The 27,909-nt window shown below is 36.7% G+C and overlaps 1 protein-coding gene across 1 annotated transcript; it reads right to left on the bottom strand.

Annotated features, from left to right (window-relative positions):
* Positions 1–636: 636 nt before the first annotated feature.
* Positions 637–24,716, bottom strand: LOC142342556 (S1 RNA-binding domain-containing protein 1-like). Its single transcript, XM_075393927.1, has 4 exons — positions 24,245–24,716; positions 14,622–15,428; positions 5,614–5,879; positions 637–885 (listed from the first exon to the last, which is right to left on the bottom strand). Exons 1-4 carry the CDS (start codon positions 24,714–24,716, stop codon positions 730–732), a joined length of 1,701 nt encoding a protein of 566 aa, XP_075250042.1. The 3' UTR covers positions 637–729.
* Positions 24,717–27,909: the final 3,193 nt, after the last annotated feature.

Here is a 27,909-nt window from a genome sequence, read left to right as displayed (position 1 = left end):
TCAGGGTTCAAGAAGAGTATGGAAACCAATGAGGTGCGGGTTGGGAGGGGGGGAGTCAATTGCAGCCTGCTTGAGTTTCATTAAGTGAGGGATCTGACTTCACTGTGAGCCTAAAAAGATTTTATTCAGCTGATTGTGGATTACTGCAATAATTTAGAGCGACAACGTGACAAGTTAACCTGAAAAGTCCTTTGGTAAACCAAAAAGTTAGCTAAAAAAAGACCACCAGGAACCAAAGAAGACCTAATTCGTCTGAGAGCAATTAAAAAGCATCAATTGATAAGTTTAAAAGTTAAACTGGCGGAATTGCACAAAAAGCAGACGAAAATTGACCTAAAGGGAGAACGCTGATATGTAAATGGTCACAAGATTCTCATTTTCATATTTTTAGTTTCTCGAACACTCGCCATGCTTGATCTTCATGTGGCTGACTATACTGTAATGCTGACTTGCTTTCGCTTTTCTATTAGGCTACCCATAGTTTTTCGTCATACTGTCTCGTTTTTTTGGGTGTTAATAAGTTTTTTATTATTATGCTTCATTGCGACTAGAATTTTTTTCTTAAGTGCTTTGTAACAGGTCACTGTTAAGTGCTAATGAAAACTGATTCAAGGCATCACTCGATGTCCCCTCAAATTTAAGTGATGTGTTTGTATTAATAACAATAACACGTCCTTAGATTTGAAAACCGAATTTATTTTTTTATTTATTTGTAATTGAATGATTTGACTAAAGACAAACTGACCTTGACACAAATCGACCCTCTGGTAGATCACTTCGGCATTTGATTATTTTTTCAGCCAGAGCAGCTCCCAAACCAGCCACATGCTGTAGTACATGTGCTGCTGCTGTATTCAGGTCTACACCAGCAAAGGACACAAACTCCTAAAAAACATCCCATTTTTTACCAGAGCCGTTTCAAGATATCCGAAACAGAAATTAAGCACATAGTACAAATAGACCAAAAATTTCCATTTAGACAATGGACAAAGTAATTATAGTTTAGAGAAATGAAATTTTGGGTAACAACAAATATGAGATCTAAAGCTTGTCGTAAAAGCAAAAAGGCAAAAGTGAAAAAACACTTTGTTTAAAAACACTTTGAACAGAATGAGGGAACAATGAAACTAGCCTAGAGAAGTCGAAAAGATTTCTCTCAAAATGTCAAAAAAGCGGCAAAATGAGGTAAAACGGACCAATTTTTATTCGACGAAGTAAAAAACATAGCAGTCCTGAATTGCAAGTCAAAGAATCGAAGCAACTGAAGCGAACAAACTCAACTCCTTAAAAAGCCTCCGATCACAAAAAAGACACCAAGACATCCCAGAAAAAAAAACTGTAAAAAAAGATTAATTTCATTTCTGTTAGCAAAATAGCGTTATCGAGTTTATAATTCCCAACATCAACCTCAAAAAACTATGTTAGTTTTGAAAGAAGACACTAACTTTGTAGAAAACCAGTGCAGACAAAATAAAAGGACAACACCAAGGACATTTGGCCAAAAACTAATTTTATGAAAAACTGTGTCATTGAAAAAAGTGGCATCAAAGTCAATAAAACACGCAACTAAAACCTGAATTCTTCAACATCTATTGCACTGTTTCTCGATCGAAAGCAAATATCAACTTAAAAGAATTGAGGGAACACGCAACAAAATCTCACAACTTTCAGAAGCTCAAAAATTGTCGCACACAAATGGTGTCAAAGCCAATTAAATTATTAGCTAAACCTCAAACTATTATATGATCCAGTTTTGCTTCATCCACTTATGACCTCAGAAAAAAACTAACCGACGGGACAAAACAGAATTACAAAGAGTCATAATCCAAAAATCGCGCATAATTTTCGAAAACAAGTCGTTTCAAAAAGTTAAACCTGCATCTGTGTTTTCTTACAAAACAAATAGATAAACTCTAAGAAAAAGAACAACAAAAAAAAAATATAAAAAGGCAAAATTGGAGAAACTAATATGTTTTGAAAACAAAACTGTTTTACAAAGTAGTGAAAACTGTTTGATATGAAAAACGCTTTAAATTGTGCTAATCGAGACCTATGAGAGAGCTTCTCAGAGCTGTCCATTATGAGACAAAATGACAGAAGAAAAAGAACGACAAAAGATGAAAACCAAAAAAAAACGCTAACAACTCTTCGCAAACTGTCAGTGTCAATGTCGTAAAAACCGTTAATTTCAACTCAAATCAGTAAATTTGTTCAAACATACCTCAAAAGAGCCATTTAGACCTATAATTGGTGAGACTAAAAAATCATCTCATTTCATCAAGACAAATAGCGTCAGAGTCTTTGAAAATCATTAGTTGCGTTTTGAGGGGTTTAAACAAATGCAACTACGCATTATCAGAACATACCTTTTGCCTTTTAAAAGTATTTGTACAGAAAAAAAAAGAAAAACAGCGAAAAAAGAGGTCAAACCGCGGCATGTGAAAAAATCGCACTCAGAAACAGCAAATCAGTTTAAACACATTTCCTTCATTTCACTTTAAAAAGCACTTTGAAAAAAGATAATATTCTTAACTACTCGATTATCGCTCTCCTTACTACTCTAGCGAGACTAAAATCAGAACTCTCATTGACAAGAGAAAAAGGTTTAAAAAAAATGAGAATAGATAAAATGTTATATTTTGATTAAAAATCTGTATAACTAACTGCTGCATCTATTAGTTGATCTCAAATAACCTTCAGTTGGAGTGACACACACTCACTTGACCTTATCTCTCCGAATAAGAGTAAAAAGTCAATTTAAGAGTGATGAAGTCATTTTTGAGAGTGAGGTAAGTCGCTTGTAACCAAAATTTCAATCACCCAAACGAACAGAAAAACTCGCTCTACTAAGAGTGAAAAATGACGTCACGCACGCATTTCAGTTGAAATTGCATGAAAGAATGAACAAAAAGCAGATAAGTGATTGAGGTTATTTGGTTGTAACAAAAATCTTGACGAAATAAAAAACCAAGAGAAGGCCAATAATAGCCCCAGCTTCTCCTTTGCGGCTAATAACAAACTAATTTTATTTAGAGCAATCTTCTTCAACCACAGCCGGAAGATTGACGGACGAAAGCCACGATGGACTGTTTTGACTATTAATTAAAACGACCACTGGGGCCGATGAAAACAAAAAATGCTACCAAAAAATGCTACCAAAAAAAACTGTTTTGAAATTCCTTATTTTCCAAAACAAACTTCAACCATTAATGCTTTTCAAGTAAGAAGTTTATGACAGAGATCAGGTGGCTACAATTTAATTTCACCTTGAGCTGGCACTTTTTCAATGCCAACTAAGATTCCATAAATGAGTCCAAAGTCATTTTTTGCCAGTACTACGTCATCTATAATCAAAAGCTGAAAACTTATACCGCAGCAGACGTAAAAGCTCATATCAACGAGGGTAACAAATGACGTCACTGATATTGAGCTATAGAGTAGTAGATCCCACTGTACGAAATCCATGTTTCACTTGTAGACGCTTGATCACATGGTCGCAGAAAAGGGGAGGAAGACGAATTAAATAAAAACACAGCGGTAACAATTCCAGAAGTGACTCGAAGCGTTGTATCATTGCAAACAAAATCGTAGCTGCAGTCGAAACAATTAACTTTTGTCTGAAAACAATTATTGTTTACGTCACCATCACGTTTGTTAAAAAATTCTGTCTCAGCTAAAAGAGTCAGTATTGACATTATTGACGGAAGCAAACAAAAACAATTATTACATCAGATAGAAGCCATAAAATATCAGAAAATTATCATGTAACGTTGGAAACTAGCTATAATTGTTAAGATGGACAAAACTGACCAGCTAACAACCAACCACAATCTCAGAAATTCAACTGACTTTCTAAAACACCGAACTCTAAACCTTACGAAAGAAAACAAAATTTTGGAGTCGCTGAAAGCTCAAAAAAAATAATAAAACTTCTTTTTGTTGGAAAAAATTTTGTTACAAAGAAATAAAACTACGGCAAGATGAAAATTTTTCAGAAAAAAAAAGACGTAAGAAACAGTTCGAAACACAATTGCATCAAGTCGTTATTACCAAAACCTGAGAACCGAAAACACAGAATAAATATCAGTGCAGAGAGCTATCACAAATAACAAGAAAAAAAATAAAACAGTAACTCCAACAAATTCCTCGCAGCATTATGTTATATGATATTAACCGCAAACTCAAAAATGAAAAATATACAGAAAGAGGATGAAATCTATAACCTTTATTCAACAACGCTCAGAGCCCAAGCAAAAAAGCTATAGGTTATGGTAGCAACTCAATACAAATAGGAAGATGTGCTAAAAAATAGTAGAACGTGCTGGTTAAGGACAATGCAAAAAAAGGCATCCTCATGATTTTGAAAATTGTAAATCAAATAGAGAAGAATTAAGTAGAAAAACAATTACATGTGAATATTTTGCTATAAAGGTTCTGTAAAATTACACGGCCATCTTCCTGTTAAAAAAAAGCAAAATACAAAGAGAAGAACAACCAGAAAAAGTAGACAAAAGGCAAAACAATGAGATTCATATGAACAAAACGGGCAGGCAAAAACTTTGCATAAAAAACACGTTTCTTCGTTCGAGATCAATTAATTACAAGTCCAAAGAATTCATCTAACTAACTAATGGCCTGAAAATCACCATGCCTCTAGCAAAAAGAAGCATGATGAGACCAACAATAGCCTCCAGCTATCGCTTCGCGGCTATCAATACATTAAAACATAAAAACTTCGCAACTAGGAAGAAACAGATGTTATCCGTTAGAATTATTCTTAATTTTCCTAATAATTTCTTCATTATCCTTAAATTCTCAATTGGAGACGTACGCTGCCCTGAACCAGTTTTGTTTAAAACCATTAATTGAAAACAAAAAATTGCGGATGAAAAAAGGGGAAAAAGCTAAAATTGCTGCTCATTTCTATCTTTAATTAGTCAAGAGCTGTTGAACATACTTTTGGTTGACCCAGCTTCCTGCAAACAACTTGAATGATAAGTATATTGAAATTGATTCTCATTTGATATGTAGACATTGGATATTTCAAGTTACATCTTTCCGTTTGCTAAGAGTGAGAAGTTCGAAAAACACTTTAGACCTCAACTCGTATTCCAGTTACAAAAAAAAAAACAGAGTATCTTCTAGGGTGTCCTTGCTGTTCAAATAGCCCTTTGTAAACTTGAGCTCAATGGTTTGACTTGATTTTTTGCCATGTTCTAACTTGCAAAGGCTATTTGATTGCACATCTTTATTCAAACCATGTAGATATTCAAATCTTACTGCGGCAAGGTTAAGCTTTAAAAACAAATTAATTTCACACCTGGAGTATATAAAAGTTCATAGTCACTGCAACAAAATGAAGACAATCATTGGGGGCACTAGTTGAATCGGTTATTACTTTGTAAGAATTTCAATGAACGTAATTTTTTTTTAAAATTTCGGAATTTACTATCTAAAATTGTAACCCAAATCTAAGTATTACGAGTAAATAAGGCCCGCCAAAGAAAATCAGTCCTTCTTAGACCATTGAAGCCACTGCTCGCAGCTCCTTTGTGCGTGTGTGTTGAGATCGTGGGTGGGGGGTGAAATAGATTCAATCAGCTTTTTTCACACCTGAAGGGTATCGTTCATAGCCACAGTGACTTTGTTAGCTGGCAAGTCCAACTGGTACTGTCCAACCGACAAATGCTGAGGAGGTACTCTGGACAACTCACTCATTGGATCTCGCAGACGTCTGGCCAATGAGATCGCACTTCTAAGTCCCGCTTCCAAATTTGGAAACTCTTTCTCGGCTGAAGAACTCACACTCCAAATTGACACCCCCGCCTCGTTGATGGTCGTCATTTTGAGGTATCGGGTTATTGGTGAGGCAATATCATCTGAACAGTTCCGATAGTAAAATAATGAAACAACGGCGCAACTTAGGGTCAACGAACATTGGGCTTTTCTAACGTGGTGGAGAGAACAACTGAACAATAATAGCTTGAGGATTTTTTTCTTGAGATCAATTTTTATTTTGTCTGTCTGGGTTAACAAACGGCCATTGAGCGGTTGGCTTGGGTCTGGGTAGTAGACAGGTGCGACGGGATGTGGACGGAGGGTTGGCTGAGAGGGGTCAAATAGTGACTGGAGAGCAATTAATGACAATCTTGAAGTTATTAATTATAAACTCGAGGAATGAAGGCCCATTGAATTAGATTTAATCAAAAATAACTTGTGTTGAACTTGAGAAGGCATCAAAACCGAGAAGTATTTGTAGATCTATCAAACCATCTAATAACGCAACTAGTTCTAGTTCTGCATCTATTGACGTAACGGTAAGGAAATTACTCAACATCATGCTCAAGTACGATCCCAAATTTGCAAAAAGTACAAAAGCAATGAATAGAAACCAACAGAAAACTCATCTATATGTGTTACATTCAAAGCAATGGTACATTCAAGTCAATGCTGGACTACTTTCAAAATTTTTACTGATCTTTATTCATTTCTTCAAGTAAAATGGTTTTCTCACAGCTTTTAAATCCGCTTTTCTTTCGCCAAATAATGGAATTTTGAAGTATTACTGGCCAAGTACCTTTAAACTGCTTCAAGGCATCACTAGACTAGGCTTTTGTTGGAACTGAGTGATGTGTTTGTGCTGAGTGAAAAAAAAATCCAAATGTTTAAATAGATTTTTTTTTTCGTTAGAGGAAATACTAAAACTTGGAATTTTTAAATTAAAAAAACTTTGGCAATTAGCTTATCTGGGAAACGACTACAATGAATTTTTGAGTAGTCAGCACTCCAGATCATATACTGGATAACAACATAAAATGACATATTTTTGTTCAGTGTCTGCGGTAATATTTTTCTAGACAAATCTTTAACTTTAAATTTTTTTTAGTTTAAAATTGGTTTGACAACCAGTGATAAACATGAACAAGAATTTGGTGTCATGTTACTGAAAATTTTTAACCATGTGGTGCGACAAAAATTCAGATATATTAGTCTATTGCGTATCCTCTATACTAACACGGTAGCTTGAAATTTTTTTTGCAATCAGAGTGTACAACCTGATTTCAGTAAAGTTTGAAGTGCCAACCGAAAGGTTTCGATAAATTTGAAGCAAAATGACAAATGAAAGATTTTTCGGGAAAATTCAGAAACGCTGGGCTCAAAAAAATTTGATTTTTACCGCAAATTTGTTGGTTAAACGAGTATTTGGCTATGCTCAAAAGAGGGTTTTGTTTTTGCAAATCCGTAAAACCCTTCTGAAAAGTTTGATATTAAAATATTCTTAGGGCACTCCCCGTTAAAAAATGGGCCCAACCAAACTTTGAGGAGCTCAACTTGAAAAGATTGTTAATTTGTTGTTTTTCCACAAAAGCGATTTCTGTTTTCCTTGCCCCCGACCGTTCTTGAATAACCTTTCCACTGAGAACACTTAGTTCGGGTTTGACACTGTCTTTAAGAAAAGTACATAAAAGCACTTTGGCGGGAAATGATATAGCCACAGATTGCCTGAAAATAGCCGCCAAAAATGAGCAAAGCTGTCAGATTGCCAGAAAACAGCCGCAATAGCTTCGTAGATCTGCAGTCTCAAGAAGAATAAAAGAAAGACCAAAAAGAAATTTATTCTTGTCATTAAGGGTTGAGATGTTAAATTTTCATTAAGAATCTGTATAACTTTCTGATGTTTCTATTAGATGCTCTTAAATACCCTTCAATTAGAGTGATATACACTCACTTGAAATTATCTCTTTAAATTAAAGAAAAGTCAATTTCAGAGAGGAAGTCATTTTTTGAGAGCGAAGTAAGTCACGTGTGACCAAACACTTGAACACGCGAATGAACAAAAAAACTCGCTCTACTAAGAGTGAAGCATGGCGTCACGCACGCAATTCAGTTGAAATTGCATGAACGAGTGAACAAAAAGCAGATAAGTGATCGTGACGTCATATGGTCGTGATTGTGACGTCATCCTGACGACGAAATTAAAAAACCAAGAGAAGGCCAATAATAGCTAATAGCTTCAGCTATTGCTTCGCGGGTATTATTAAATGAAAATAAAAGCACACGCGCGTCGAGACGAAGGCTACTTGTACTCTTTGCGCTGTGACAAATTACGCCAAACAATTTTTCAAGTTCAATTAGAAATAGAGAACTCGATGTTGATGTACTCTACAGAAATTTTCTTAATTTTTTTAAACTCCCAGCGTGTAGAGGTCATTTTTCTGAGTGGGGTAAGTCACGTTTGATAAAAAAAAATCAGACAATGACCTAAAAACTGCAGAAAAAAGTGAGAAATGACGTCAAACAAAAATTTTTGCAAAGCAGTAGAAGTCACTGAAAAATGAAAAGTCAAATGTTCGCAAGTATTAAAAACTACGATGAGATCAACAATAGCTTTCGAAATCAGCGAATTCGAAAATATTTTTGTAACGAGAAAATGCCAAGTTTTGGCTTCGGTCCCCTTTGTTTTGCGGTCTTTGCAAAGAAGCGATTGAAACACGTTTCATTTGGGTGTTAGTTAAGCTACACAAGCCCATAGAATAGAAATGCATTTTTTTTCAGCTTGCACTTATGAAAGATAGCCAATTACTTAAATCCATCAGCAACGAGTTACATTTAAAAATTCCAAAAGCTAAAACGTTTAAAATTAACTGTCTACCTACGGACGAATTGCTTTCGAAAGACAGGCCGTCGGTTAGCTTTGGTTGTAGCTAGCTTCATGACAAGCAGTCTATCTTCCGAGGAGCGGGACAAAGGCTAGAGTGCGAACGTGATGGTGCGGTGGTGATGGTGTTAAAAAGTGGGTGCAGGATGGTAAAAAGTGGGCAAAGGAATTGTTGAGTGGACGGGAGGCCGGAGAAACTATTCAAATCATGAATAGCGTTCCCTCTTCAAGCGTTCCTCAGAAGCTTCGGTGAGCGGTTTTTCAAGGCTCTGAGAGAGCTGCTCAGAAACTTAATGCCCTCAGGCATTACAAGTTTATGCCCTTTTCGGAGACGAATAGCAAACTTAAATAGCGAAAGCGAGCTTAAATTTTCCAGCTAAAAAGTTAAATAACGGATAAGCAAACTTCACACAACATTAACCGAGTTATTTAAAGATTCCCTAAAGCAATTAAATTTTTGATGTCATTATTAACCAAACCGATGATTACTTACCGTGCGATTCCACCTAAATATCTTCCAACAAGTATCGGTTTTATCTGCTTCTTTCTGTCTCAGTCCTAATTATTTTGCCATGCTCTTAAGTTCCTCGGGTGCGTCGTATACAGATAAGCTAATTATTCTTTTGGTGATTATTGTTCCGACCCCAACTTTAGTACGGGGAGGAGGAACTATATACTCAAATGGGTTTTTTTTTGTTGGGACAATTTTGGCCGATTGATATATTCATCGTAGAGAGTTGTGAGTGGTATCATTAAAAAGCACGTACATCCTAGAATATGGAAAAAAGATTTTTTCGAATTTTATTTTTTACAGGGAGTTATCGAGGTTTAAAGTTTTCTGAATATTCGACAGTTTTTTCACATTTTCAGTAATTTTTGGTAAAATTTGGCACAATTTTGCTATTATAATTCAAAATAAGTTGAAATTTGTTACCATTAGAGATAGAAAAGCGTTGCTGAATTGCTTCATTGGAGTTCTTTGGCTACAAAATTTTGTTAAAATTTTCAAAATTCAGACTTTTTTCAACAGAAATTGCAAAATATGCTTTTTTGGTCCACTATATTTAAGTTCGCAAAAAATGGAGACCTAGAAACCGCTGACACAATCTCCGTGAAATCCAAAAGAGCTGGTTGAAATCAGATGCCCTATAAAAGTCTCCTGGAATTAAAAATTAGCCGTTTTTTTGCAAATTTAAAAATGCATCATTGTTTTTTTGAAATATTTCGCTTACCAATTGATCTAATTCGTAAACATTTGAAGCACTTGGTGGTTTGTTGGACGCTTGCCAAAATAAGCGATAGGTTGGGTATTATCATGGATTCTTATAATCAGAAATTTTTTTGGTGCTCCCTTATTTTGCTTTTGTTTTAATGTTGATTACTGAACATTTTTTATTCATGTCTTCATTAATGACAGCTCCCATTTACGTAAAAATGAGGACGAATGTAGATATAGCTTGTCTTGAGAGAACCGAATGGTTTTTATGGATTTGAAGTGTCTTAGTAAACTTGAACGGAATCCTTGTGTCTGGCCTTCAATTGTTATTCTTTTCGCAGTTTAATTACTAAGTCTAACCGTTCAGGGATCCAAATGGCTGCTTCAAGAGATGTAAGTGAACTCTTACCATGCATTCAGTTGTAAGCTAGTGTCTCTTATGCCATTGAAATTATTTGTTTAGATGAAACTTCAGTTATTTTTTGAACTTGCCAATTTTTTTATATTTCTCTCAACTTTTATCTTATTCTCAGTAAATACAGGTCACATTTTCTCTTTTTTTATAGAAGAGAAATTAATTTTGCGCCGGATGGTTTTAAAAGAATGCATTTTTGGTTTTGGTAATACGAGTTTTCATGCAAAATTCTCTGATTCTTGTGAAAAATTGCCAATTTTTGCTGTTGTTTTTGTTTCTTTGGTAAATTGTGACATTACTTAACAATCTAACCAAAAAAAGCTTTATAAAATTCGTAATTGAACATACACATTGCTTTCATGAAATAGTTTTTCATAACACATATCTCAAAATATATGTTTTTATACCGTATTGTTTTCATAAAAGATTGAGTAAATAAATGTCTCGGTGGCCAACTATAGATACATAAATTCACTTAGAAACTGATATCGGTATAAAGCTAATAGATGCAATGTCTTTCAAATTGAAATTTCTCAAAAACATATGCTTAAACTAATCCCTTTTTGTTCCGTTTTCGGTTTCTTTTTATTTTACAATGCATCATTTTCGTAACTTTGCCTCATTATTGAGAGATCCCTTAAAGGTTTTGTTAAATCAGACAATAATTTTTCTGTTGGTTAAACATTTTACTGATGTCTTCAGGGCGAAGGCAATTTGTTTCAGAAAAAGTTTGATAAATTTAGATACTTTTCAATTTTTGTGGTTCTTTTTGCTCTTATTTTCAGATTGTGATTTTACAAAAGACTTTATAATGTTTAAAGGAGACGCCAACAAAGGTTTAATTTCCTCGCCAATAATAATTTATGAAATTAATGGTTTCAACCTTGTGGTTTCGTAAAGTTATTTGCGCAATTTTTTTAGTTCAGCTTGTTTTTAATGTTATTTTAGAGTCTCATGACTTAACCTCAATAATAACAGGCGCAATTAGTTTTTGAAGAAATTGCAAGATAAACTGTCCGCTCTTTTAGTCGCAAGCTTATTTTGGCTATAATTTTTAATAAAATGGATTTCTGAGATTTGTCAATATTATTTCCGTTAAGTTGTAGCGTAGCATCTCTATAGACAAGTCACATCCTTTATCTACTGAACAACGATTTGCTTTTTTATGAGTTGTATTTTCCTCAAATGGTATTTTTTCTTGATACAACCAGTTTCCATAAAATATACGTGACTTTTGCATTCCGCCCATTTTTGTAAGTTTTTGTTTACTTTTCACAGTATCAAAATAATAGGCGGCCCTCTAGTCATTTGAAAGAACGTAATCAGAATTTTTTGTTGTTTGTGGTGAACAGCTTAATGTCTAATGGGCTGGGACATCGTTTTCGTGCCAAATTTTTTGTGCAAACTTTTTTCTTTTTGCCTGTATTTGTCGTTTTTTTTGTAGTCGTACATATCCAGCACGATGAAAAGTTTCAATCCCTCTCAACGGAGGTATAAAAGAATATATCAATGAATTCATTTGATGCATAATTTTTCTAACCAGTTTGACATTCATTTTTTTCAGAAAACGTTTTTCTTTAATTTTTGTCCTTTCGCTCATATCTTGTCGACCTGTTACCTAGGCAGATTGAGTAAAAAGTCCCATATTTTTTCTAATGAAGTACAGGTCAATCTTCTTAAGTATATGTTCTGATACCATTTTGATTTGGTTATTAATGGTTTTCAAAAAAATGGACAACTAATATTTGTATTTAATTGATTTTTATCGCCGTCATTTCTGGTCTCATCGGCACTCTAAGATAGATTAATTTATTCATTCATTAGTTTGGTGAACGATAAGATAATGAGGCTGTTTGTATATATAATTGTTCCGACATTTTTGTATAAAAAAAAAACTTTTGTCTGACCGCGAAGACGTAAAAAAACCGTTTTAGGGTAAAGATGGAAATCCTTTTATATTTTTTTTATTTGTAATTCTCAAATTGTCAGAGCGAATCGTTCGGAACTAATTCACTTTAGTACATTTCATTTAATACGACTTAGAGAATTAGTGAGATTTTGGACTGCCAGGTTAATAAAACAAAAGTTACTAATTTTTTGAAAATAAAAATTCTTTTTTCATTTCTCTATTTTGAAATTGCTCTTCGAACTGATCTTTTTTCAATTTGTGCGCGTTTTTGTAAATTGAAAAAATAAACAGATTACTTATTGTTTACTCCTTCGATGGAAAAACGGAGAGTTTTTGAAAGATGAAAAAAGGTATTTTTTCAGCTCAAAAAGAAATAATTAAATTTTTCCATTTCTCAAACAAAACTCATATGAGTTAAAAAACCAAAAATAACGAATAAACGTGCTTCTCAATGCTACAAAACAAGGGCCTTCAAGGAAAGCCTTTAACGTTCCCTTATAAGTAAGACAAGTAGAGAAAAAGCGCAAAAACTGTCAGATATCTCAAATTAGAAAAACTTAATTGCTATAAATTGCGGCTTTAAATATTTTAAAACCAATTTTTTTTATTAACTCTAGCATATAATACATAAAAAGCGATATATTTAGAAACGAATTGCCCCATTATGCTCATGAAACATCGATAAAGACAAACTTGGAAAAAAAGTTAATTGCAACATTTTGTGTCAATTTTACAAACATACCCGGCAGATTGCCGGAAAATAGCCGCCGTTGACTCCAATAAGCATGATTGGGATTGAAAGAATAGAAGATATTGAAAAGAAAATTTTGTACAAAGACATTTTTTAAGTCCGATTTATTTTGATGGCATTTCGTAGTTGAACATACTTCTGTTTCTTAGAGAGAGACTACAGGGTTACTACCAATACCAATAAGCATTAGAGATGGTAACTAAGACTTATAGGAACGACTTGCAAGTAGCGGGCATCTAAAATTGGGCTCTATGGGTTTATCCCGTTTCTATTTCTGACTTCAATTTTTTATACTGACTCTGTTCATTTTGAATTGCTTTGCTGAGCAACTGATAATCAAAATCACTTTCAGCAGAAAGAGCGAAACTAGCCTAGAGAAGTCAAAAAGATTTCACGCAAAATGTTGAAAAAGCGGCAAAATGAGGTAAATCGAAACATTTTTTTATTCGACGAAGTAAAAAAAAATAGGAGCGCTATAATAGCCGGCTGAGATGAGGGCGGCTATTATTTACCAATAAATTGCCCCATGAAGTGCAGACTTAGCCTTCCAGAACAATTTAGCAAGACTTTCAAATGAACGGTGACGAACCATGAGTAAAGATCTGTTGCCAAAAAGAACTTATAAAACAAATTTTTTGGTGTCCAGATTTATATTTGTATGCTTGCTTCTGGGTGTACGTGTGCATGCGCTTGTGTGGGTTTATAAATGCGCGTGTGTGTAATGTGGGTGGTACGTGTGTCAGAGATAAAGAGTAAAAAGAGATTTAGTCCAAGGGAGTTAGCTCCTCTAAATGTTAGACACAGAGAGGCAGAGTGCAAAAACTACGAAATTTTTTGTTACATTTTGGGGTTTGAAATATATGCCCATGACCATGAAAAATAAAAACAATTTTTGTTCAAAAACTTCAAAAAGTGTCATTTGAAACGGCTTATAAAATTACCAATTCATTGGCCTCAAAAAGACCAAACTAGTTACTTAGAAAGAAAAACAAAGATAACCCAAACGATTGGCAACGAATCTTGAGCAAATATCAGTTGCAGAGAAAATTTTTAAAAAACGTAATTTTTGGTGCTGGGTTTGTAATTGTGAATGTAATTTGTGTGGTTTGTCCTTCTCTGCTTCATTCAAATTGTACTACAGTTCTTTCTAGAACGAGCTAAAGAATTTTTGTTTTTAACTGCCAAAAAAAGACGGCATATCTTTTGGTTCAAATAGTATAAATAATTATCTCCAATGCAAATAAGCTGCTTTCGGATACTCCCATTGGTTTCTCTAACAGAAATTGCAGTTTTTTAAGCACACGAGCCACTTTGTTATATATAAAATAATGTTTAAATACTCGAATATATCTGTTACGAGGCATTTTATTCAAATTGATCAAAAAAGATAATCTAAAGTTTCTTTAAAAATATGCTTACTGTTCAACACCCCAATTGGCGTTGGCAACTCATTCCATCTCTCGAGCAATTTAGCTTACCGATTGGGTTTATTCGTGGTTTTTAACGGCAATAAAGGCTTACATGAGACAAGATTATTCTTTCACTGTAAATTGCACGCATAAACGTCACCATTTTTTGTATAAAAGAGATCTACAAAACAAGCTAAATTCACGCTCAAAAAGTTATAAACAACAAAGAAAACAAAAAACTCAGCAAAATAATTTGATTTACCTAACATCAAATCGGAGATCAAGTCCTCGACATTTCCACATCCTGTTCCATTCCCAAGAGCAATAAATTGCACCCCAAATTGCGTCAATACAGATTTGAGCTCTGTTGAATTCCGACTCATAGCCAAATTCATTTTCCCAGTATACAAAATCCGATTTGCATCGTCAATAATTGCAATTTTACAGCCATTTTTGAACCCAGGGTCGATTCCCATTATAACCCCGCTTTTGACAGGCGAAGTCGATAATGTTTGTCGCAAATTTTTTTGTAAGGTTTCCAAAGAATCTTTAACTGCTTTCGCTTTCAACGTACTTCGAATATACCGAATGATTTTTGCCTTATACTTCGTGAAACTATCGCTCAAACACGCAAACAATAACGGCTTTGACAATTTATCAGGACCTGTTCCGTACTTCTGCCGAAGTATATTGTTCATATTTGACAAATACATTGTTTCGTATCTTTCGGGTAGCACAACTGCAACTTTGAGGAACTTCTGAGATTCGCCTCTGTTTATAGCCATAACTTGATATGACATAATTCTGTTAACTGGTTTGCAAAAGTTATGATACGGTTTATAAGTTTCAGCAGTTGGTTCTTTGCCATGTTTGCTTGTTTCTATTGCAGAATTAGTGGACGCAGTTTTCTTGCCTGGCTTTTTCAACTCACTTTGAAAGAAAATATGAGAATCCATCATGCATATCTGCTTTGCCTTTTCGAGGAGAGTGGAGCTATCCACAACAATTTTTGAGACGACGCCCGATTTGACGATACTTACGAGCTCAGTGGCTTTTTCAACTTTGATTCCTACAACAGAAATGGCCTGGTAAATTGAGATTTCCCTTTTCCCGGAGCAAAATTTTGTTTTTATTACCATGAGTCATCACACTAATGCTTAATGCTTGTTATAGTATTGTTAATGGTGTGTATATGATCAGAAAGGTGCAAAAATATCAATTTATGGAGGGCCATAGCCTACCGGGAGGAAATGAAACCATTCCAGTACATTTCGTTACCATGCCATAATTTATAATATGCATATATTAGAGAATCAAAAAATGTCAGGTCAAAACCTCGAGGCAGCTCAATTTAGTCCATTAGTTTGTGATTTCTTAGAAACGCAAGTTTGCATCACAAGTATATATGTATATTTACCACCCATTTTTTAAAAAATTTCTCGCCCATTCAGTTTTATTTCTCACCCATCACATTTTATTGTCAATTTTTATCTCTCTAATGTTCAACGCAATTGCAAACTCAATCATAGTTGAACAAACGTGAAAACATATAACAATTTGAGACAACTTTCATTTTACTATAAAACTTGGATTAAGTTCGTCACCTTTACGTTGGAAATTCTGGTAAGTGAACGTTGTATTTATTTTGAATTTCATAGGTAGGCGAGAGGACTAGTGTAGGGGATCAATGGTGCAAAAATGTTTTCAAAATGTGATTTTAAGTTGGAGTAAGATTGCCTCAAAATTTGAATTTATACTTCGTAAAACCAGGGGGTGTTAACTTACTTTTGAGGTTCGATAGTATAGTAAAACAAAAATTGTCCCCTTAGTGTCGATAACTTGCGCGCACGCTCCCTCATGTCCCCACTAAATCCCTGTGTTGTTATAGAGCACGTAATTAAGTGAAAAATGGGGCGTAATAGTTATATGCCCACTACGCTGGAGGTGGCCACTCAGAATAGATCCGATTACGGTTCTAACATACTTGGAATATAAAAAGTCTTTGCAAAAATAGCCCGGCCCCCATTTTGGAACGTTTGTTTCCAACTTAGCAATAGAAATTGCAATAAATTGCAATAATAGCTTCATAGATCTGAAATCTCAACAGGACAGCAGAATAAACAGACCAAAAATAAACTTCTTTTGTTTGAACGCTGAGATGTTATATTTTGCTAAGAACCTGTTCAACTGATGGCTGCTTCTATTAGTTGCCCTCAAATACTCTTCAATTAAGGTGACACACACTCATTTGATCTCATCTCATTGCATTAAAGTACAGAAAAACCAATTTCAGAGTCAGGAAGTCAATTTTGAGCATGAGGTAAGTCACGTGCGACAAAAAAATCACGCCAAAGAAAAAACTTCTCCACTACGAGTGAAAATAACGTCACAAAACATAATTAAGTTGAAAATGCATATACAAAAAGCAGATTTGTAGTGATTGTGACGTAATTTGGTCGTAACAAAAATCTTGACGAAATAAAAACCCAAGAGAAGGCCAATACTAGCCTAAGCAAGGGCTTTGCGGCTATTAAAAGCGATATGATTATCCAGATAGGACGATTTTTACACAAGAAAAATAACACCTCATCTAAGAGAAAGCCCCTATCGTATAAGGGTAGTCGGCCATCTCGGGGGCGGAGAGTCAACTCATATATACATGTATAAATTCTAACAGTAGTCGAACGTCAAAGCATCTTAGTAGGAGTAGCTGGATTTGAGTCGACATTGATTTAGGGTTGACCCACGGGTTTTGGAACCCTCGGTTCAAATTATAAGTCTCAGTTTTAAGCCAGCAGAATAAGTAGTTTTTCAATTCATTGCAGTTTTTATAGGTTCAGATTATTTGCCATGTGCAGAGTTTCCTCATGCTGTAGTGTTCAACAAACAGTTTCCGGTATATATCGCTAAATCTTTTTAGTCCATAGTCGTGGATTTATATTTAGAACTTTCTTGAAAATGTTTGCCAGGCGTTTCGCTCTTACGTAGAAGTTAATGTCAGTCATTTGTAGTCTCGTTTTCGGCACTACAAATTCTGCCCGTGTGCCTTGTCGTGTAGTGTCTTCGTTCAAAAAGAAGTTATCCGTGTTTGCGTCATATTTTCCCTGCAGAATCGGAACGAAATAAAGCAAGTCATGCAGTTCGGGATAATGGGTGATAGGGAGCAGTTCGAATTGTTCCAGCCGTTCTTTATGTCTGTTCGCTGCCCACTATCCACTTCGCAGTCTTTTTTGCACAAGTACAAATTCTTTTTGCTGGGTTTTATTTGAAGTATACACTAGGGTTGGAACAACTTACCCAACATATGCGTTCAGGCGCGTTTTAAGCAAGCATGATATTGAGAGGTTTCTCTGTATCTGATGAAGCTCTGAAGTGGCTTTCTGAGTTCGTTGGTGGCATTTATCAGTCCACTTTAAGCTGCTTGGAACAACCAAACCAAGGTATTTCTGGTTTGGCTGATAAGCTACTAGTTCACCGTTGATGGATGCCTGCAGATTACCTTTGAAGTTTAAGAGGTTACATTTTTGAACATTAAGAACCATTTTATTTTTTTCACATTAAAGTTCAGTAGCAGTCGCACAGTCATCAAGTTCACGTTACGAGCTCGCTATAATCTTAAAATCATCCGTAGAGCCGAAACTATTACACTCCTTAAAACTTTGTGGAAGGTCGTTAATAAACAACAAGATCAAGGGTACTAGAGTGAATCTTTGTGGATCTCTGCTTGTGACATTGCTGACGTCAGATATCTGACCAGATAGAGACTAACTGTTTGCTGTTCAAGAGAAGACAAAATCAATTTTAGGAATTCTCCTCCTAAACCTGAGACTTCCAGTTTCTTGAGCAGACGTTTGTGTGGCACCTTGTCGAACGCCTTGGCAAAGTCTAAGTACAGTAAACTCAGTTCAGTAGATGATGGATCGTCCAACTTACTGTAAAGAACATCGAAAAAGTTAGTGTTGCAGATCTAGCTTTGCAAAGACCAAACTGATTCGGATGCAACTGGTTTTCTTGATAACTTAAGAGTGACTCAAAGATTACTTTTTTAAAGACTTTTTTAAAGGGCACTTTTTCAAAGACCACTTTTTTTAAGACTTTTTAAAGACTCAAAGATTACTTTTCAAAAGGGGACTTTTTTAAAGATGACATTACTGAGCAGGCTGATTGGTCTGTATTTCTCGATATCCATTCTGTCACTATCATTATATATAGGGGTCACGTTTGCTATTTTCCAGAGATCGGAGTGCAAACCTTTGTTGACCACGGTTTGAAACAGTAATTTCAAAGACTTTGCAGGGGATCCACAACAGTTTTTGAGAATAGCGTTACCAATTCAATCACGACCGGTTGCCTTGCTTTTTTCAAGCTTTGACAGCTTCAGGACAACATCCTTCTCTGTTATCCTTAGAAAGTTCAGCTTATTTCTTAAAATTTTGTTGCGATTGATCGTTGCTCAATTTTTCATTAAAACCACTTGTGAAGAAAGTGTTGAATGTGTTTGCTTTGTCTTTTTCACTAGCCATTGAAACAAAACACCTTTTTATCACATGTTTACAGTATTGAGGGCTTACAGTATTAAGGGTTTACAGTATTAAGGGCTTGCCAAGTACTTCTCTATTCTCTATTACATTAAAACGTCTGCTTTGGAAAACCTTCGCTTCAAAGTTGCGAAGGTCTTGGTCTAATTGATTCTGGAGTTTACGCTCCATCTATATTTTCAGGGTTTGAGACAAGCTAAATTGTTTCTTATGTTCCTTCAGCGTATCAATTTTCTTAATCGAATGTGAAGAAACTTTTGATGTTCATGGCTGCAGGGTTGCACGATGCAGAACCTCAACTAAAGGTCAAGAAAAAATTCCCGTTGCAATAGCAAAGAGGATTAAAATTGTTGTCAACTATGTCAGCATTCATTGCTTCCCAATTTGCTCTTTTCAAGGAAAATTTTGGTCATTTGTCATCAAAGGTTTTCTTAGTAATGAAGCTCAGAATTTTGGATTTGTATACAATATGGTCTCCGCCCTTATTATTCGGGCAGAAGCTGGAAGTCACGTCATAGTCTTCATTGGCTGTCATCACGTATTGCGGAGCGGAGCGTCAGTCAGAAGCACATCCAGCTGCTTCATTTTGTCGTTGATAAGATTCATAAAGCCGTTTTCCTGCAGGATTTCCAAAACTGAATTTCCATAGGGACACAGGGACGGCATGTTTCCCAGTCCGTCTGAGGTAAGTTGAGGTCACCGATGATGATAATGAAGGTGGCTTTACGAGACACTGTCTCTTCGCTTAATTTCGACACTAGCTTCTGAAGATCAGCTGAGCACCAATTATATTGACAGTTAAAACGCTTGTCGTCTAATTGCACTAGATAAATGCCCTGGGGTTCGACCAATTGGCATTGGCGAGGTCTTAAGACAACTTTTAGGTAGCAGTATAGTGAATTGCATTAAACGAAATCTCCAATTACTTGGTAGAAACGTACAGATGTGCCTTGGACAAAAGAGTGGCATCGAACATGCTATCCATGCACTCCGGCGGCGCTTTCTTGAATGTCGTACTGAAGGGATCCTACTGATTGACGCTAGGAACGCGTTTGATAGCTTGAATAGAGATCTGGCTCTAAAAAACATCAGAAAGCTTTGTCCCTAGCACAGCAATCAGAAAATTGTATAAGACCCCATCAGACCTATTCATTCATAAAAGAGTAACCAAGTCTCAAGAAGGAACAACACAAGGTGATCCATTAGCCATGGCAATGTACGGAGTTGCTACACTTCCTGTCATTGACATGCTCGAAGATCAAAATTTGACTCATAAATGGTACACAGATGACGGTAACGTGGCCGGTAGCCTTGAATCACACTGAATCGTGCTAGATAAGCTCTTTGGACATGGCGGTGCATTCGGTTATAATGTGATCAAATGACATCTCATTACAAAACCTGAGTTTGTTGAAAAGGCGAACAAAGTTTTTCCGGGACTAGATGTTGATGTTATTGAAGGTCATCGAGTTCTGGGTTCAGTTATTGGTTCCGATGAAAGCTGTAACGATTTCTTGAAAGAAAAGTCAGTGAACTACTTTAACATGCTTGAGAAGCTCACTAAACATAGTTAGGTGTCCCCTCAGAATGTGTACAAATCAATTACTAATGAATTGCAACACAAATTGACTTTTATTGCTACGACTACTCCAAACTCATATACCTCCAAAATCTTATACCTTGAATCATCCCTCCTACAATTACAGATACCGGAAGGTTTTCTCTTCCTCTTAAAGAGGGTGGCTTAAGCATTCTTCTTCCTGAAGACAGGGCAAACGAATATGAAAGATCTATTCGGATTCGTGAGCCGTTAAAGAATCATAACGCTATAGATGCAGAGTTTCATCAGAAAAAAATCGTTCAAAAAATCAGAAGAGAAAAACAGGAACAAGCTCGAGCAAAAAAGTTGGAAATCAAAGATCTCATCATTGATAAAGAGGCCTATTCTCTAGATCTGGCTATGGAAAAAGAGGCATCATGCTGGCTAAAAGCGCTTCCATTGAAAAGGTATCACTTTGATTTAACCAAGGGAGAGTTTAGAGATGGAATTGCTCTTAGATATGGATGGGATCCCGTAAAATTGCAATCAGAATGCGCATGTGGAGAAAACATTAATGTAGCGCATGCTCTTCATTGTCCAAAAGGTGGCTATACGCACATAAGACACAATGACATTCGTGACTCTTTTGCCAACCTGCTCAATGAGGTCTGCGATGATGTCGAAGTAGAGCCATGTCTTCGAATTTTGCAAGGGGAAACCATAGCAAATAGAATTATTCCTTTGATGACGACGCCCGACTAGATATCAAATCTAATGGTTTCTTCGATTCACGTTTCAGCAGAACGTTCTTTGATGTGAAACTGTTTAATCCGTATGCGAAGAGTTGCCAAAGAGTACAGGATTCCTACAGATATCACGAGTCCATCAAGAAGCTGAAATACAAACACAGGATAATCCAACTCGAGAAAGCCACCTTCTGTCCGTTAATCTTTTCGGGTTGACGAGGAGCTGGTCCGTCAGCATCAAAAGCCATAGAGATTGATTTCCAGGATCAGCGATAAGAAAGAAGATTCAAATTCGGACGTGATCACGTAAATAAAGACAAAATTAAGATGTGCTCTTTTGCGTAGCTCCGTGCTCTGCCTCCGTGGCGCGCGTTCCATGCGCCGGCGCCCTGCAGTAAAGCGTCAATACGAGCCATTGTAGAGGAAGGGAGGCTGTTGTGCTAAATGCTTTATATTTTTTCAAAAATTGATTCAAAATCCTTACACATTATTCTTTAATTGCTATTTACCATATCTATTTTCTTTATAATTCTGATGCTTTAATTTCTTTATCTTTTGCATCTGATGCTTCAATTTTTATTACTGTCAGAATTTATAAATACACATAGGAGTTGACTTGCTGCCCCGAGTTGACCGACTACCCTTTTAGGGGAGGGGCTTTCTCTTAATTGACCTCTTTTTTTACTGTGTTTTGGAGGATTGTATAGACAGCAAGGAATGAAGTCAACGCTGTTAATTCTAATTTTCAAGACAACGAAATCTCCGACATTTAGGTTGATTTGCAGCCGTTCGCGTTGGATGTCGCTTTTAATTGCTATCAACACTCCTCCGTGAGTAGTCTTGCCTTTTACTGCACTTCCGCGGTCTTTATGTATATCAAAACCTGCAAAGAATTTTTATATTTTTATATAAAGAAAGATAGCTTCAGTAGGAATCAGACATAAAAGGATAAACAGATGGAAAAACAGCTAAAAGTTATAAAGATAAACCACAGGAACTAAGTAACAACATCAACACAAATAGTTCCTGAGCGATATAGCTAAGGTCCTTAACAATCAATATCTCAGGCCGTTATCAGCCGACATGAAGCATTAGCACCAAACCGTCCAGAAAACATCATAATGTGCAAAAAGAGCGACTTAAAAATTGCTAGAGGTAATATGAAGAGGAGACTTGGAACCTTGGAAAGAAATTGGTTGGATAATAAAGTGGACGAATGCCGAGTGGCCAACGAAAGTGGAGATATGGGTAGCGTATACCGCATCCTGAGGCAACTAGGTACAAGAAACTGTAAGCCGAATACTGGCACCACCATCAAAACCGATGAGTTCAAGGCCCATTTCGAAAAAGTAAAGATAGATACGAAGCAGACCCAGTCAGCCTATTCCGAGCAGTGCATAAAATGGCGAACCCGCGATGCGATCCTAAGCAATAGAGGCAAACAATAAATTAAATGAGCCACCTACAACATCAGAAATTGAAGAATGCATTTCAGAAATAAGAAGCTCCGCGCCAGAAAGGAGACAGAAACGATGTAAACAATTACCGGGGTGTGTGTCTGCTAGCAATGGGGAGCCGCATTTTAGCCACGTTTCTGCCAAAAAAGTTAAGAAATTGGGCAGAATGATTGGGGCTTCTGGACGATAACCAGAGCAGGTTCAGGACCGGACGGTCTACCGCGAACGCGACACATCCTGGTAAGAATTACAGAAGACACAGATGATTTAAAGAAAAGGAATAAAGCCGGAAACCCCGAGAACCACCCCAGTGATCCTGAAGCCAGGCTATTAGACCTCAGGAAAGCGTACCCTAGGGTAATCAAACCCGCCCTTTGGGAAATGTTGAGGAGGAACGGAATGCAAGGAGATTTCCTGAACTCAATCATAGACCTAAATGAGGCCACCAAATACCAGGTTACGAGTAAAGAGGAAAATAGCATAGAATGGTTTCCGCAAAGAGGTTTAAGAGGGATGCTCAACCTCTCCGTGCTTATTCAATGCGTACCACCAGGTGGTAATGAGAATTGCTGAGGAAGAGCGGAGGAATACCTGCGACCCAAAGTACGGACACACAGGGGTGAAGTGGAAATGGATTCCCGGTAGCAATATACCAGACATCAATAAAATAGAGAAGCCCAATAGTGAAGCTAAAGAGTTGGAAAAAACCCTTTCCCTGTTCGCTGATGACACCACTATAATTGGCGAACGCCGCGATCTCGATGAAGGAGTGCAAATAGTGGACGATGTCATGGAAAGTTTTGAACAAAGGAACAATGAGGTCAAGAGGAAAAGGCTGTTTTCGGAACTACCGAGGCTGATGAAATACGAATGCTCGGTTGCTGGCTGGGGCACAAACAAGACGTAAAAGATAGAATTAAAAGAGCCGGGGTGTTCTAGAAGAGCCACCCAAACTCCCTGGTCGTAAGAGAAAAACACTCTTTTATTGGCGTAAATTACTAAACTGGGCGGAAGCACCCAAGTTAGCAGCCGACAGGAAAAAGTGGAAAGCTATAGTGGTATCAAGAATGGAATACTTACATAAATGGAAAAGCGAAAGAGCGAAACACAGCCAAACAAGACAACTAACTAGCATAAATAAACGGAACTTAACACCACCACGACCCAGTCTGACGTGCGAGGTATGCAACAAGCAGTGAAAAACAAAGGCAGTCCTCAAGATACACCAGAAGCGAATGCATAGGCCAACTGAAATTTCGTTCTCCTGCGAAAACTGCAACCGCACCTTCCAGTCGGAGTCAAACTGGCAAAATCACTTAAAGAAACGCGACTCGGCGTCTTCCAGCACCCCCGCGAGAGTGTACAGACCGAGATGGAAAATATGCGATATTTGCGGGGAAGAAAAGTCGGGAGACACGATGCTTTATTTGGAATTACGCGATACACGTAGAAAACTGCACCCGACTGAGAGGACATGCCCCAGGAGGGGCGAACGTCTAGAAGAAGAAGACAACTTTTTAAGTTCTCTTTTTCACCCAAAAAACCATTGTTTGGCAAACTAAAAGTGACCAGCATAAAATTCCCACCCGAAAATTTTGATTTACCTCTGAGTCGATGTAGGATACCGTCTTCGCTAGTTATTTCGCCCCTCATGACACTATATATTACTAGTTCAAACAGCTCAGATTCTTTGTCACTCCACTTGTTAACAGTTCGTGATTTTACTAATTCTTTCACGTTGTCAAGTTCCTCTTTAATCACACAGCCTTTCAGAATATCCACTTCAGATCTTAATAGAGAATCACGATTCTTATTAATGAAGTTTAAGGAAGCTTTCCGTGTCTGCTCCATACTTTCATACGTCTCCAAAATCTCACGCATATCGACCGGCGCTAAAGATTGAACTTGCGCTTTTCGGTACCGTTCAATGAACGGAATTGTTGCATTCTCTCTCAGCACCTGATCCAGGAAGAAACTGACTTCGTTTTCAGGAAAGCATGTGAAAGTATCAAGAACACATCTTTGAATATCAGATCCCTCATTCTCAGCGGAACGCGATTCAGTTTTGATATTCATTATCTGAAAATTTAGAAACTGAAAACGGCGGTAGTCAATTCAAATTTCGCACTATGAACTGAATTACCGCTACCGCTAATTCAGATCTTATCTGTCGGTGTCCCCCCGTACCTTACGCACACTTAACTGTGAGGAAATACGAAAGATGGCACGTAGTAGTATTAGAGAAGGATTTAGAGCCACCTCAAGATTTTCTACCCAGTGTATTGGTATTTGACTGATTTTACTCATAGATTAAAATCTTGTATTTTACTTATTTTAAAATGCAATAACAGGTTACTTTCTCAAATCGATGGCTTAGCACAGGGAGCGTCACTTGCAGTAACGGCAATTATTCAGATAAAAATCATATTAACATCAGATCAAGTTAACATGCTGAGATCGCCAATAAGCTCCCTAAAAATGAACTTGAGGCCTGCCTTCAAAGCAACCGTAAAGTCACTCACATTAAACAAGAGTGCAATGCTAAAAATGCGAGAATTGGTTCCATGCGAAAAGCCAGGATATTGATGATCAGCTCTACGACAAGGTGAAAGACCTGGCGTGGTATTGCACTAATCGCCAGAAAAAAAAAGATAATCGCTTAAGTCAACAGGTTCACAACCAGCGAGGCTTTATGGCCTGGCAAAGGTACAAAAAAAAGATACACCTCTCCGACCTGTTCTTTCGATACCTGGTAGCAGCTACGAAACTTAAACAGATTTGACACCATTTTTCCAGAAACTACCTTTTTTATGTACCTTTGCCAGGCCATAAAGCCTCGCTGGTTGTGAACCTGTTGACTTAAGCGATTATTTCTAACTACCGTCCCATTAGCATCCTCCCTAAACTTTCCTTGTTACTTGAAAGATTATTGTTCAATTTTATCTACCCGAAGATAAGGCATCAAATCAAACGTGAGCAACATGGATTTATGAAGTCACGTAGTACAATAAGTCAGATGATAATGTATCTTGATTCTGTTTATTCAGCTCGTGATACCAATTCTCCTGCCATTTCTATCTATTTCGACGTAAGAAAAGCTTTTGACTCTGTGTCCCAACGAATACTTGTCTAAGCTTGTGAATTTTGGTTTCGACTCAGCTTTTCTCAACCTTTTTCACGCTTATCTAACGAACCGTTCTCAGTTTGTAAAAATTAACCAAAGTCTTTCTTCTCGTTTACCGGTTACTTCAGGAGTTCCTCAGGGCAGCGTGCTTGGTCCTTTGTTATTCATTATTTTCGTTAATGACATTGCTGATGATGTTGCAAACAGTTGTTTTTATCTTTTTGCTGATGACCTGAAAATTTTCAGAACCTCATCGTTCTCCCTTGTGCAGGAGGACATCAATTCCTTATTTAATTAGTGTAATTTAAATGGTCTTCATTTCCACCCATCAAAATGTAAAGCTGTTAATTTTGGTGGGCATGATTCTGCTAAATTTTTTCTAGGGTCTTAATTTTCAATAACCAAATTGAAGATCTGGGTTTTATTGAGTCTAGTACGCTATCCTGGAAAGCTCACCTAGATTCAAAGCTTCTTAAATGCAACAGAATTTTTAAATTCCTGAAGCGTAATATCCCCTTTTCAGTGTCGAGTCACAGGAAACTTTCGCATTATAGATCCCTTATCCTGCCTATTTTATTATACGGTGCTCCTGTTTGGTCTCCGTCCTTAACTATGCTACACCAACTTGAACGTTTCCAGTATAAAGTCCTTCGTTGGATAATACACTGCTCATCATATGTTTCAGGCTTAGAATCCCTTCAGTTACTTCTTGTGTGTTACAGCTTAATCAGAGATGACATTGTATTCCTTTGCAAGCTTTACAACGGGGCCGTTGACGTACAGTGTAACATTCAATTTACATCTTTGCCAACACAATCTTCCTCGAATGGACTGTTTCGCGTCCCTACAGTGCGCAAGGTCTCTTCAGAAGACAATTTTTTCATCCGAGCAACTAGAGCTGCCATTAAAAAATGCATTCGAAATGCCATTAAAAACTCTGAAAAGTCCCCTCATCAATTACCTGAAGTCCAGAACATCAAATAACTATGATATGAACTGTTCGTGTTCAGATTTTGTCAAGTGTTACTGTACATTTTGTCGTGCATAAGTCATACATATGTGTTTTCTTAAACCTTATCTTAAAAGGAATTAAGTCTTTTACAACTACTACTACTACTACTACTACTACCGAGCATAAACATTGAAACCGACACGCAAGATGCTAGAAAGGCCTTAGAGTCTCTCACTCGTGAAGATGACGAGCAGATTGTATCTCTTGACGCATATAGTATCTCTTGATAGTTCTTTTGAGTGCTCTAAGAGAACTATATTCAAGCAACCTAGCTCCAGATATCCCAAGATCCGCCATGAAAAGTTTGCTAAAGCTTGCTGTGACGAATGTTCATTTCAAATGTAATAGAATTTGGTATGTACAATCAGATGGTCTGGCTATGGGTGCATCACTGTCTGTAATACTAACAAACGTGTGGATGAAATCGCTCGAGGCATCACTGAACCAACAAACCAGAGCTCAAAGAAAATATTTCCAGATCCGATCAAAACGGGAAGTGCAGAGACTGTAAACGGAGAGGGACTTTCCGAGGAAGAGGAGTAGAAGTTGAGTCATGCAAAAACTGGTTTCATGCAAGAAGCCAAAAAATTTTGAATGAGGAATACGGCAACATGCAGGATGTTGTTTGGATTTGTACTTATTGCAACAACCAACAGATAATGGGGCGTTATGAGGAGATGAAATTGTTTAAAAGGTATGTGGATGTAGATGATATTATCTGCACGGTTCGTGGTGACCCGAGCGAGTATTTAAAATTTGCAAATTCTTTACACAACAACATGCAATTTACCTTAGAAAAAGTTAACATGGATGGAAACTTGGCTTTTCTTGACATTAACGTATATGTGAGCAGCAAAAGTAATATCACCCGTCATTGGTATCAAAAACCAACTGTCACTGGAATAATACTGAAGTTTCGCAGCTGTACATTTCTTCAGCATAAGAAAAATATGATTCAAGGGACGGTTCATAGGGTTTTTAATGCAACCTCTAATTGGTTGGCCTTCGATCAGGCTCTTGAAAAGAACAAAACTTGCTGGACCAAAAATCAATATCCAGAAGATTGGTCTTCAGAAATAGTGAACCAGACTCTAGAAGAGATAAAAAGGGCCAGTAGAGACCAGTTGAGAACA

This window comes from Convolutriloba macropyga, chromosome 7 (assembly GCF_964194025.1).
Source record: "Convolutriloba macropyga chromosome 7, txConMacr16.3, whole genome shotgun sequence".
NCBI classification, from domain to species: Eukaryota; Metazoa; Xenacoelomorpha; order Acoela; family Convolutidae; genus Convolutriloba; species Convolutriloba macropyga.
Note: the sequence above shows the minus strand (reverse complement) of the source record. Positions and strands in the feature narration are given on the sequence as shown.

Bases quoted from the DNA above. Each gene is read 5' to 3' on its own strand.
- LOC142342556 (XM_075393927.1), bottom strand. From the start codon at position 24,716: ATGAATATCAAAACTGAATCGCGTTCCGCTGAGAATGAGGGATCTGAT. The intron at 15,429-24,244 runs GTAAATCAAAAT...TTTCTGTTGTAG, and splicing joins TATCCTACATCGACTCAGAG to GAATCAAAGTTGAAAAAGCC. The intron at 5,880-14,621 runs GTAAATCAAATT...GGAACTGTTCAG, and splicing joins GATCTCCGATTTGATGTTAG to ATGATATTGCCTCACCAATA.